The sequence below is a fragment of the Panthera tigris genome, chromosome A3 (assembly GCF_018350195.1).
Source record: "Panthera tigris isolate Pti1 chromosome A3, P.tigris_Pti1_mat1.1, whole genome shotgun sequence".
Classification (NCBI taxonomy): domain Eukaryota; kingdom Metazoa; phylum Chordata; class Mammalia; order Carnivora; family Felidae; genus Panthera; species Panthera tigris.
The window spans coordinates 99,347,519-99,360,259 of record NC_056662.1 but is presented as its reverse complement, the minus strand read 5'-3'; the positions used below and the strand labels follow the sequence as shown (position 1 = coordinate 99,360,259).

Here is a 12,741-nt window from a genome sequence, read left to right as displayed (position 1 = left end):
CATCACCTCTTCTTCCCAATGAAAATGTTGGGATGGGATGGAGAGGACAGGTGGTCATCTTAATACTGTTTAAGAAAAGCTATTCAACTGAGTAAATCGGGATTCAGATTTCACTAGAAATCAGGTCTTGTGCAGCTGTTATGGAAATGGGACTATCAATGTCCTTTTTAATACTGTTTAAGAAAAGCTATTCAACTGAGTAAATCGGGATTCAGATTTCACTAGAAATCAGGTCTTGTGCAGCTGTTATGGAAATGGGACTATCAATGTCCTTTTTGCTAGGCCTTAGTGTTCTATTTCTCCTCTCGGCATTTGTCCCGGACCAAGTTGTTCCTTTAAACTGTATAAAGTCCAGTACAGATTTCCTTTTTACCTGCACATTGAGCTTTCCTTCCATACCATATTAATACTTTGATCTTCAACCATTTATAATCACCATCACTCCATTTTACCTTTGCTTCTACTCTTCTCCCTGGGCTGGTCACTATTTCTTCACCTTCACTTTTTTTAAATAATTTTTCCCGTTAGGCAGAAGCAAAAACTGAACCTAACCTTAATTTTTCTAGTACTATCCGACTAGCCTATAGGCATCCAGTGCATCCCTATCCCCCTTATTTGGCCAGCAGTGCACTGGCATCTAAGAGCTTTTTGAAACTTTAAACGATACAAGGACTTAACCTTGCCCCCCTGCCAACATAGTTATATTTAAGCCTCCAGATAGGTGTAATCAAGCATTCTTTTGGGTTTCACATTTTCAGATCAACAGTAAAGATGAACCACATGATTGCATACATGCTGGTGTAAACCTGTGCCAAGTGGCTCTGGTCTCTACTTTTAGCTCCTGGTTAAAAAGGGATGGTTCAAGCTCTGTTGTAAACCCCTACAAACTGCCACAAATTTAGAATAAGGGTTTTAGAAACTTGTAATATCATCACTGTAATTGTGCTCAATTTTTCACTGTAGCTCACTTATTCTAGCTCATAAAATAATTAGAAGCTGGCCCCTCACCACTGCTCAAATTTTGCTGTGTCATGTACTGAACATGTAACTTGCAGCCTTTAACACCTGTTTATAATAAAGGGATTAACACTTCAGGCATAATAAACTTTTCCCCCCTACATTGGAAAGATGAAAAGGGGTTTAAATTTTCAAGACTAAACATCACTGTCCCTTTTACGTCCCTAATCTTGGACAGTTTTTAAATGTTACTGGCAGTTGAGTAGCTGCTACATAGTAAGGACATAGAGATTTTGTCCACTGCGTCAACCAGAAAAAGCAATGCTAGACAGGTAAGATCTTGGGAGGTTTTTCTTAGTGCTAGGAATAGGATATACAAACCTACTGAAACGCCTGCAGTCCTGGATGAAGGGGTTTGAGATGATTTCCCTGAACCATGGGAAGGATTACAATTATTCAGGGATAAGGAGTATGTTCTCAGGTCATATTCAAACCAAAGAATAATGGACACAATTAAGGTAGAACCTAGCATTTTATTTAGATCTTCATTAAACTGTTGGAATTGAGAACCAGACATACGTAATAAACCTCCAAAAATAGATCCTGAAAGGCACTTTCTGCTTAGGGCAAGCAGTCATGGAATAAGCATGTAAACAAGCTGGCTTCTCTGTACCACACCAGCCAAGTCAGCTTTCTCCATGGCCAGCCGCACCAGCTCTGCCCTCCCTTCTATTAACACCAGCCAGACCCCCTGTAGGTCTAACCCAAGGTTTTTCTGTAGGACACCTTGGCCTACCTGGGAATGCTGGAAACATGTTGTTAAAGGAATCATGGTGTTGAGGAAAAAAAAAAAAAAAACAAAAAAAACAAAACAAAAAAAAAAAAACTTTTAAAAGCTGCCATCTGAGGTGATGGCTTCTCTGTACTTACGCCATACCCCAGAATACAATAAATAAGCAATTAGAAAATGTTCAAGTATGAAGGGATTTCCTCCTCCCCGCCAAAAGCACTGCTCTCTGAAGGAAGCTGGTTTCTCTGTAGCTACACCAGCTGTTCAGAAAGCTCATTGGACCTGGTTTTGAAAATAAAACAAAGTTAAAACCCTGGGAGGAATTATTGTGCAGTGTGGAGTACTCAGTCTTTCTTATAAAGAAAAAAAAAAAGTTATCTGGTACCAAAGTGTGCAACCTACAGACCCTCAGGTACTGCCCTGTGACTTCTCTGTATGACATCACAAGGGTGCCAAGTGCCTGTTTTTCTAGAGCTAGGAGTTGGTGGTTTGGCTAGTGCTGAAACCATGCATAGGATTGGTTTACTAAATAAAAACCTTATTACGTACGTCCTCCAAAAGACAGCTGAAAAGTGGAGAGATTTTGATTTGGTGCTATTTAAGAGATGGCAATTAAGAGCATAAGCACCAGGGAGATGGTTTAATGGTAACTGCCTTTTTTTTTTTTTTTTTTTAACGTCAGGCTAGAGCTCCAACTGGAACTTGCGTTACATGCAAGAATGATTGGATAGGGAACACTCCCTGACAAAGAGCTACATAATTAGAAATGGATCAAGTTATAAGGAAGATAAGGGAAGGCTTCACATTCTGAATAGAGCTCAAGACATTACAAATTCATGCTGACAGGGCTATGGCATTGCCAGACAGGCTATAATGGAACTACAAATACTTTACGTGCACATTACAGGACATTTTCAGCATTTGGTGGGAAAGTCAATGCAATTAGGATTTTAGAAGGTTGGGTGATAGGGCACAAAGGTTCAATTTCAAAGCATTATTTACTACAGTGTTGTTGGTTTGTTTCTAGGCAGTTACATGGATCACCTATGCTCACTAAATTCATTATAATGGTGAACAAAACACCTAGGGACAGAATAGCAAGCCCAACTTACAGTCCCCCACACAAGCTAAAATTCATGTCATTGACTAGAGTGACTGCAACTGATCAGGAGCTGAAAGAGGACAGGAAAATTTAGGAAGAAGGGCCCTTTCCCTCAGAGCTTGAAGGCTTCTCTGTAGCCTACGCCAACAAGTCTGGGGAAAAAAGGCTAACACTTTCAATATTTAAGCTTTTTGGGCACTTCCCATGGGAAGCTGTCCCTACCAAAGTGGCCATAGGCTGCAGTCCTCTGATAAATTGGCTTCTTCAGATCCAGATCCCTGGAATATACAAGTCCGTAACTTAATATGTAGCATTCAATTAAAATAAAGCAAAACAATCAGCAAGACTCATTTTCAAGAGTTCTGGCAAATGAGTTCAGTTCTCTGGGGTTTGCTAGGAAAAAAGTTTGTGGCAGAAGTGTTTGTTACTTCCCTGGTGTCCAAACTCCTCGCACAGTCCTTATTAGTAACTACAGTTCTTGTTTTTCCATCCTTGGCTCAACAAATATGAAAATTTGTCATTATTCTGAGAAATTCCAAGTGTCAAAAAGCTCATCTGAGATCATGGCATACTTACCAAGGTCCCATGCCCAAACCCTGTTTATTTTCTTTATAGCGGCCTTGAATAAATATCCCCACTTATCTGTACTAATTTAAGTAAAATAAACATCCCTAGATAACATGAGCACAAAGCCCAATATCAAACGTGAAAGACTTTTTCTAGGGTGGTTAATCTAAGCAATGGAACACTGTAATTTTAGATTTTTCTTAATATAAGCCTTTATGAAAGGCAACTTAGATAACATCAACCATTCTAGGAATTAAAAGGTTTCCCCACTTGAGGAGTCTTCACACCCACCTTCACCTTCTCCGATTTGAACAGATCTCAAATACACACACACACACACACACACACACCCTCATTTTTCACTAACAATAGGCTTTACCATCTTTACCTGACAATGACCCCAGGGCGGAGGTCAAAATTCTTCTTCACAATCTCTAATAGCTCTCTCTCACTCTTCTGAGAGGTGCCATAATGGAAAATGGAGATAGACAATGGATGAGAAACTCCAATAGCATAAGAGACCTAAAAGGATTCAAATGTCATAAAAGTCAGTGACTAAGAGACCCACCCATTTGTACAATACGCTGGTATTTAAAAAACAGAAGTAACTACACTAAAAGCCCTCCCACTAGCATGCCTTCTAATCACTCCAATTATTTAAGAAAGTATATACCTGCACAAGAACCCTTCTGCACAGACCTCCTTTAACAAGGGATTTTGCCACCCAACGAGCAGCATAAGCAGCTGAACGGTCCACCTTGGTATAATCCTTTCCTGAAAAGGCACCTCCTCCATGAGCTCCCCAACCACCGTAAGTGTCCACAATGATCTTCCGGCCAGTCAAACCAGCATCACCCTGAAATTAAAGAATTCAAGTCACTTTATGCCTAATCCTTTCCAATAAATGGTTCTAGATCAAGTTTCCTAAATACCTATTTCTGTATCACTCAACATACACCCTCAGAAAATTCACATGCAGACTTAACAAATCTAGAAAAAAAGGTGGTAGCAGCCAAATTTGCAAGTAACCATTACAGAAAATCCAAAAAAGTAAATGGAATTGATACTGCAAGGCCTTACCTGAGGCCCACCAATAACAAATCTGCCACTTGGCTGCAGATGATAGATTGTGTCCTCATCAAGGTATTTTGCAGGTACAACAGCTTTGATGACTTTCTCCTTTAGGGCATCCCTCATCTCATCAAGACAAACTTCTTCATCATGCTGAACAGATATAACAATTGTGTGAACTCTGATGGGAAGCACAGCACCTCGATCCTGCATGTACTGCACAGTCACCTTGAAGGCAAAGCAAATGATCAGAACATCAGTTTACTAGATAGGATAGAGAACCAAGGCAAAGCTAAGTGACAATACAAGATAAATACTAGTCTTTAGTAAAAACATTACTGTTCTGTGCCAAAGCAGTACGTGTAATCTATCTTTATGATCATCACTTACTTGAGTTTTAGAATCTGGGCGTAACCAAGGCAAAGTGCCATTGCGGCGTAGTTCAGCCAGTTTGGCATTGAGCTTGTGTGCTAAGACAATAGTTAAAGGCATACATTCCTCAGTTTCATCAGTGGCATAACCAAACATCAAACCCTAAAAAAGGAAAAAGTCACCAATGTGATCAATCCAAGCTTCACAATTTCACATTAGAAGAGATGCAAATAGAGTCTACCAAGCTACCTGGTCTCCTGCACCAATGTCTTCCTCATTCCGGTCGAGATGAACACCTTGAGCAATATCTGGTGACTGTTGCTCCAACGCTACCAGCACATTACAAGTCTTGTAGTCAAACCCTACAAACAAAACAATGTCTTGTTTAAGAAGAAGGAGGGAAAAAAAAAAAAACAACCATAGCAATACCCATGCCTTCTATTTACAAGAGTTATTTAAAATTTCAAATACTGCTATAGAAATCAAATACAGGTATCCCCCCACGTTTTGAAAGTTATTGTTTCATCACTTCACTTTTAGGAAAGACCTGCATTAGTACTTGTTTTCACTAACTGAGATCTCATGTGGGATCAAGCCCCACGTCAGACTCTGCACTGACAGGTCAAGGAGCCTGTCTGGGATTTTCGCTCCCCCTCCTGTTGGCATGCACTCAGACTCTCTCAAAATAAATAAACTTTAAAGTAAAAGAGCTAGAGAGTGTTGAAAATATCCGGAAAAATGAGCTTAGAAAAGCCAATTCATTAAAACACACCTTTGGAAGAATCATCGTATCCAATGTGTTTAATGGCTTCACGAACCACTTTCTGGTAATCAACAGCAGCTCTGGACGTAATTTCCCCAGCAAGAAGGATCATTCCAGTTTTAGCAACAGTTTCTAATAAAAGAGAAATTCACAATCAAATGCCACTCTTACAAAGTAATTTCCATGAGATTACCTTTTCATCAGTTGGTAAGCAATGTTTAGAACCTACCACAAGCCACTTTGGCATCAGGGTCCTGCTGAAGGTGGGCATCCAGGACAGCATCGCTGATCTGGTCACAAATCTTATCTGGGGAAAAAATTTGTCTCAATTTGTCTCATTGTCAATAGACAATCTCACTGTCATGCCCTTATAAACACAGCTGTAAAGACCTTTGGGAAAGCTTTCTTTCAAAAATCGTGGTGAAACCTACAGAACACAAATTTACGAACTTAACCATTTTCAAGCATACGATTCAGCAATTCGAAGTATGGAGATCTTAACTGCTAAATAGAGCACTGCTTTACCAGAAACCTTTTGACTGAAGAATAAATGCTGGATATAATACTGCATGTTACTTGAAAACTTGATACCATAGTCTTAATATAGCTGCACCACAAACTCACCAATTCAGATTAGCCAGAATACCCAGCACGTTTAACATATTTAAATTCATTGTGATATATGCACTTTACACCTCAGGAGGACTCTATTCCATCTCTTAAGTATTTCAGACATTTTGAAAAATTAAGTTCCCAGGCAGAACAATTTCCACTGTTATGCAGAACAGCCATATAACTCAAGTTAATCAAATTGAAGTGTTTATCCTCAAACCCAAAAGCAAAGCAGGGAAACATTTTTGATTTGCCAAAGGAGTAGTCCAGGAATATGAGCTGAATAGACTGGGAAATGTCCCATGTATTCTGAATCCTTGTTTCCTCCCCCACTGTATCACCATTTATTAAAAACAGGGAGAACAGAAATCCCTTTCCCAGAGAGATCACTTTCCTGAATTTTCTACAATCATCCGGAATTAAAGCAAAATGTACATTGCAGTCAAATCAGAAGTTCAAGACTTAATCTACAAACTGGTATAAACGCCTGACTTAAAGTATTAAATTAATAAAAGGTGGGCCAAATACCTGTCAAATTCTCAAAACTGAGGGAAGGTGGGTAACCCACACCAGAACACCTGACCTTCACTCATCAGGCTCTTGGGGTTTGTCCTCTCCTAGATCACTAGGCTGCTTGTGGGATTTCATCATAGGCACAGTAGACTTACTAGAGAAATGCATCTTTAAAGCCATTAGACTAGATTACCAGATCATTGTGGTCATCCTAAAAAAAGGTAGAACCAGTAGAGCAAAAGACTCATCTTTACTAGACTGAGATTCAAAGTTCCTTGAAATAGCTTTACTCGTTCACGTGTAAATTGATCTCCATAATGGCGGACTAGTGGACAAAGCCCAGAGAAGATGTTCGGTAAAACCCTGCCCAACGGTAAAGCACCAAAGACTTTAAAGGGAAATCCAACCCAATGGCAGCTTACACTTAATTCACGCTTCCAATCCTTTTCAAACATGGTCCAAATAAGGCAGGCCTTCCCCAACCCGCGCTATATTTAGTTGGCGGCTGTCACCTTGACGGCAAGGCCATATACTGCCGAAGGACACATCCGTATTCTCCTGGGTACCGTAATAGCCCAAGGCAAGAATTAACGGACTCGGCAGACGTCCCGAGGCACGGACCCCCCACTCCGCACACCCGAGCGCTCCGGTAGCCCGACGGCTCCCTCTCGCCCGGATGCCACATGCGGCAAACACGTGGTTGCGGCTGCAATGCGGGGCGCGCGCTCCCGAGGGCCGGCCGCGAGCACTCGGGGCCGGTCGCCCACTCGAGGGCTTTCAGACGGCAGGGCGGAGATGAGGAAATAGTGCCCTCCCTGGGTAGAGCACAGCTGTCCCGGCCCCCGCCCTTCTCGTTTTCTAGAATCTTCCGCATGCCGAGGCGCGCGGCCGGATGGGAAGGGAGGGGAGGAGAGGGCAGGGGAGGAAGGGGGAGGGGAGCGGCGGCCACGCGCTCGGCACCGGCGGCGCCACGAGGAAGGCGCGCGGCCGCCGCTCTTCCCACCGCCCGGCGGGTGAAGGCACCTAGCACGGGCACCGTCGCCGGCCGGACTCGGCCGGCCGGGCCCGGCCCTGCCCACGCCCCGCCTCTCACTTCCCTCCAGGGCCCGTCACCTCACCTGGGTGGCCTTCCCCCACAGACTCTGAGGTGAAGAGGAACGTGCCCTCCTCGATGAACGCCTCGTGAAAACCGTTGAGCTGCCCGTTCATTCTGGGGTTCGTAGTGGTGAGTATTAAGCGGCGTTGAGGAAAAAGGGAGCGGCGAGGCGACGGCTGCGAAATGCACAAGAGGACGGCGCTCTAATCTGCTCGGGCGGGCGGCGCGGAGCGAACGAGGCGGCGGGCGGTGCGGCCCAGTATTTATACACAGCGCCAGCGCGCGCCCGGCCCGGGCCCCGCCCCTCGGCGCCGCGCGCCACTGCGCCACTCGCGCGGAGGCAGGCAGAAGGGGCGGTTCGCGGACGCGGGAGCTCGGGCTGAACCACTGTGCGAGGCAGGGGGAGGAAGCGGATTCGCCCCTCCTGCGAATATTTAGTTATCTTAAGCACTTATAACGAGGGATAAAGTGGACATGCGAGTATACCGCGTCCTCGTGCCCTTCCGTGTTCGGAGTGGGAGGAAATGCGACGTGGACTTTATGGGCCTGTTCCCCTTGCTGTGACATGGCACCTCCCTCCCGACCGTTGACCGGGCTATCTGGCCGCGAGGTCGCGTCCCCCAGCGGTGACTGCGAGAATCGGCGGAGGTTTTGTCCTCAAGCTATGCCTGAGGGTCTTTCCGGCCGCCCCGCCTTAAGATGCCCTGGTGACAGGGAGCCAGTGGCCCTCAGCCATGTGAAAGTAGCCATTTTGGCTGACCAGCGCACGATTCTTCTCACGGCCTTATTCATCCGCGCCCCGCGCGCTGCTGCCGACTTGGAATTCTGAGGCTTGCTAGTAATTTATTGGTTCATGCCTCAGTGTTAGAAATGGCCGAAAAGGAGAATAACGAGAGTTCTGTCATCGATTCAAACGATTGCCGTCCTACTTGCACCCCAGCGCTAAAGTTTCTGAAAGAGGCCCTTACCCTTTGTTGCTCTTGCAGTGGAGGCCGCGCTCCTGCCCTTCAGCTCTGGCCTTCTCTCTGTCCAAGAAAGGAGGCCTCTCACAAGGCTGACCTTGCACTTGCGGACTTTCCTATGTCTTTGAGGGGAAAATAATCGATGTTTAGAGTGTCCTTTTCATATTTTTCTTGGGGGAGAAGCCCTTTTTAGCCCTTGTATGTGATTAACCAGATCTCTTGATAAGGTGAAATGGACCTTGATAAGGTCCGTTTCATGAAGCTTTCACTTTAAAATATCCACCTGTGTTTGTCCCAGCTTTGCCCATGAAGGGAATTCTAGGGAGAGAAGAAAAAAGAACAAAACTTGAGCCAACAAGGAGTAGGGAGTCAGAAACGGATTTCATGGAGTCCCCGTTTGGAATGAGCCCACAAGTGGAAAGGAGGGCAAGTGTCAACTTCCTCTGGTTCAGGGGCTGTGACTCAGTGCAGGTCTGACAAGGGCTGCTGTCCCGGTGGCCCCGAGTGCATTAACATGGGGTCTAATGATGTTACTCGGGGAACTGCCCGCTCCTAGGATTAGATGCACGTTACCCTGGGGAGATGAATGAGACCCCTTGGAGCAGCCTCCAGCTGCTTAACTCTCAGAGAATTAGCTAAATTCTGAGGAACAATCCTGTCAGCGCGGGAGGAAAGGTGGGAGTTTGCCACTGGGAAACAATGGAAGCACTTGGGCTATGCTAGAGGCTTTGACAAAGAAGGTTAAGAAAGGGCTCATCATCTCTAGACTTCCTGACCACATCCATGGTGACTCAAAGCAGGCAGCAAGTTTGAATCACAAAAGAGACAACATGTTATTTTTATTTTAATTTTTAAACTACTGAAAAGCAACTGTATAAGACTTTCATAATTTGTTTTAGTGTATTTCATCTTTTTTTATTTTTAAGCAGAATGCCAATTTATTAACTCACAATGAGTAATAAAATTGCCCACTGGAACAAATTGCATGTGTAGGCTGGTCAGTGTATTATCTCCCAGCAGAAAAATCTATATGGGAAGCCAGAATATAATTAGAAGGTTATTTGATTAATATGGAGGCAGAACAAGGGGATTAGTTAAATTTAATGATTAGCTCATTAAACCCTGATACCCCTATGCTACCAACTCCACAGTGGGGTTGTTCCTGCCAAGGAGATTAGTATCAGCTGTTCATACTTGCTTACCTACTTTTCTTTGTAGCTCATAGCATGTGTAATATAGTGGTTAAGAATGAGGAATTTTGGAGTCAAGCCTCTGCCACTTAGTAACATTGCAGTGCAAACAACCGCTATATTTCAGTGTCCTCAGTCTGTAAAATTGGCTTACTAATAGTACTATCATAGGATTGCTTCAAGGATTAAATAAAATTATGCAAGTTAAGTCTTCAGCTCAGTATCTAGAACATAATAGGTACTTTTTTTAAACATCAGCTGTAAATCAGCCACCTGGGTGGCTCAGTCGAGCAGCTGACTTCGGCTCAGGTCATGATCTCATGGTTCGTGAGTTCGAGCCCCGCGTCAGACTCTGTGCTGACAGCCTGGAGCCTGCTTCGAATTCTGTGTCTCCCTCACTCTCTGCCCCTCCCCTGCTCACGCTGTACGTGTCTCTCTCTCTGAAAAATAAAAAAAATAAATAAACATCATCTGTAAAAAATAACCCTTAAGTGGCTTCTAATTGCTGTTAGGTTAGAAACTACAATCCCTATATATCCTGAATGTGATTTGGCTGCTCATCTTATGCCACTTTCTCTTCCTTTCTGCTTTTTACTTTGGATTTCTTTTAATTAGTAACAGTTACATTCATTAATTGATTAGTTTTGAAACAAGGCAGAGACATTTTCATTGATTTTATATTTTTCACATTGTCCCTTACTCCCACAAATATTTATGAGCCCTTCTGGCAGGCAGACCCAGGGACTGGTACTATGACATTCCTGGTCCCTGCCCACCCCGGGCTCTAAATGGGAGGAGATGCCTGGCTAACTCCTCCTCATCCTTCCTCCCCAGCTCAGCTACTACTTCCTGGATGAAGCCTTCCCCTACACTAATTTCTCACAGGGTCCTGTGTTTCCTACTAAGTGGTATTTGAAATTACAGCACTTCTTGCTGTAATTTGTAAGCTCCATGACACTGGGAAGGTGGTCTGTTTTGCTCAAGCTTTGTTACTATCTGACCCACAGAAGGTGATTAGGAATGTTTGAGGAGAGGGAACGAGAAGAGCTGGAGAGAGGAAAGGAGACATTAAAAAAGAATAAATAAAGATAAGGGATGGCAGAAGGAAATAGGGAAATAGGAAATCTTGGGGCTCATGTAAAATCAATGAAAAGAGCTACAGCTTTATCTTAGTTGCAAGCATTATAATAAAATTGAGGGCTCTTTACTAACAGGGAAGTTCTTTGCCATCCTGCTCTGAGAAGGGATTTCTGATTCCATACATTAGTGCCCTTAAGGGTAAAATAAACCCGAGAAGTTATTGGTTTATTTCATATTTAATATTAATGAGATTTGTTGAATGTGAAATGTTGTAAAGCACAAGAAAAAACCTAATCACTGGCTAAAGGCTCCAGATTTCTCAAAGAATATTAATGTGGCAGTAGTCTTTGAAAGAGGCAAGGTTGGGATTGGATAAACTAATGTTTGTGACTCACATAGCAACTATAACAACTCCAGGTCTTATCAGTTTCCCAGTGAAGAAGAGAGTTCCAATAACTAAGAGAAAGCATTTGCAGTGTAAGGAGTGTTTGGGCAGGAGAAAAGAGGAAAATGACACTAGGTATATCAAAGAGCAATAGAGGAGGTGTGGAGATATTGAGAAGAAAGCTGTGAGGCTATGAATCTTAAGAGTACCTTCTATGTGATGACAGGCCAAGAAGAAAGAAATCTAGACCAGATGTCTCTGTAACTGTTCCAGTCCTATAGGGCCAAAGCTCAGACATCTCAGATGGCCTCAGACACAAGCTAGCTGTAGAGGGATCTGAAACAAATACAGCGTGAATCCCCTCGTTTTTAGGCTTCTTGGAATTTGCTTTTGTTTCTCGTTTTCTCTCCTAGTTCTTAATCACATCTTTGACAATCCCAATTAAAGTCGTGAGGGATGAAGAACTCATAGGGTATAATGAAGACACTAAAAAAGACAATTATATAATGATGACATTATATATAATTTATATCTAATTGTGGTGGTCACTGTTCTAATATCTATGCCTCATGACAGTACTAAGGAAGAAGTTACTGTTTCTCTTCCTGTTCTACAAATGAAGGTGCTAGCACTTAAGTAACCCAGGTCACATATCAAATCATTAGTGAAGCTGGGACTTGAGCCTAGGTCTAAGCTCTAAATTCACGCTCTTTGTTACAAGTCAAACAATAAATACTTCACACTCCCTGAGATAATTAATGGTAAAATTTAGTTTGTATCCTTTCATACCTTTTTCTATTAACAGGCACACATGCACACACTGGGGAACTGAATGAGACCCTCTTGGAACAGCCTCCAGCTGCTTAACGCTCAGAAGATTAGCCAAATTCTGAAAAACAATCCTGTCACTTATGTGAAAGTAATGTGAAACATGGATTTTTCTCTTAAAAATTTTCATGGCCACTTTTCCAGAAACTGTGGAGATAAATCATTCTATTTTTTTCTTTTTTTTATTGTAGTAAAATAAACATATTTATAATTTTAACCATTTTTAAATGTACAGTTTTGTGGCATTAAGTACATTCACATGGTTCTGCAAATTCATTTTTCTAATAACAGTGAAATATAGTATAGTATGACTGCCATTCAGTTCATTCAGCTGTTACCTTTACTGGTTGATATTCAAATTATTTCTCATTTTTGCCCTTTGCACAATGCCGATGAACCTAACATATTTGTACATATACTTTTGTGAACCAATGTTTTTATTTTTGTGGAAAA

General features: G+C 42.8%; 1 protein-coding gene across 1 annotated transcript; it reads right to left on the bottom strand.

Annotated features, from left to right (window-relative positions):
• Nucleotides 1–1,470: 1,470 nt before the first annotated feature.
• Nucleotides 1,471–8,095, bottom strand: MAT2A (methionine adenosyltransferase 2A). Its single transcript, XM_042981871.1, has 9 exons — nucleotides 7,866–8,095; nucleotides 5,852–5,929; nucleotides 5,632–5,754; nucleotides 5,109–5,221; nucleotides 4,878–5,021; nucleotides 4,497–4,715; nucleotides 4,090–4,272; nucleotides 3,805–3,938; nucleotides 1,471–3,127 (listed from the first exon to the last, which is right to left on the bottom strand). Exons 1-9 carry the CDS (start codon nucleotides 7,954–7,956, stop codon nucleotides 3,025–3,027), a joined length of 1,188 nt encoding a protein of 395 aa, XP_042837805.1. The 5' UTR covers nucleotides 7,957–8,095; the 3' UTR covers nucleotides 1,471–3,024.
• Between the last annotated feature and the right edge of the window lie 4,646 nt (nucleotides 8,096–12,741).

Excerpts from the sequence above, each read along its gene's own strand:
- MAT2A (XM_042981871.1), bottom strand. The coding sequence starts at position 7,956 with ATGAACGGGCAGCTCAACGGTTTTCACGAGGCGTTCATCGAGGAGGGC. Across the intron at positions 4,716-4,877 it reads GCCCAGATTCTAAAACTCAA|GTGACTGTGCAGTACATGCA; the intron begins GTAAGTGATGAT and ends TTTGCCTTCAAG. Across the intron at positions 4,273-4,496 it reads TTGTTATTGGTGGGCCTCAG|GGTGATGCTGGTTTGACTGG; the intron begins GTAAGGCCTTGC and ends CTTTAATTTCAG.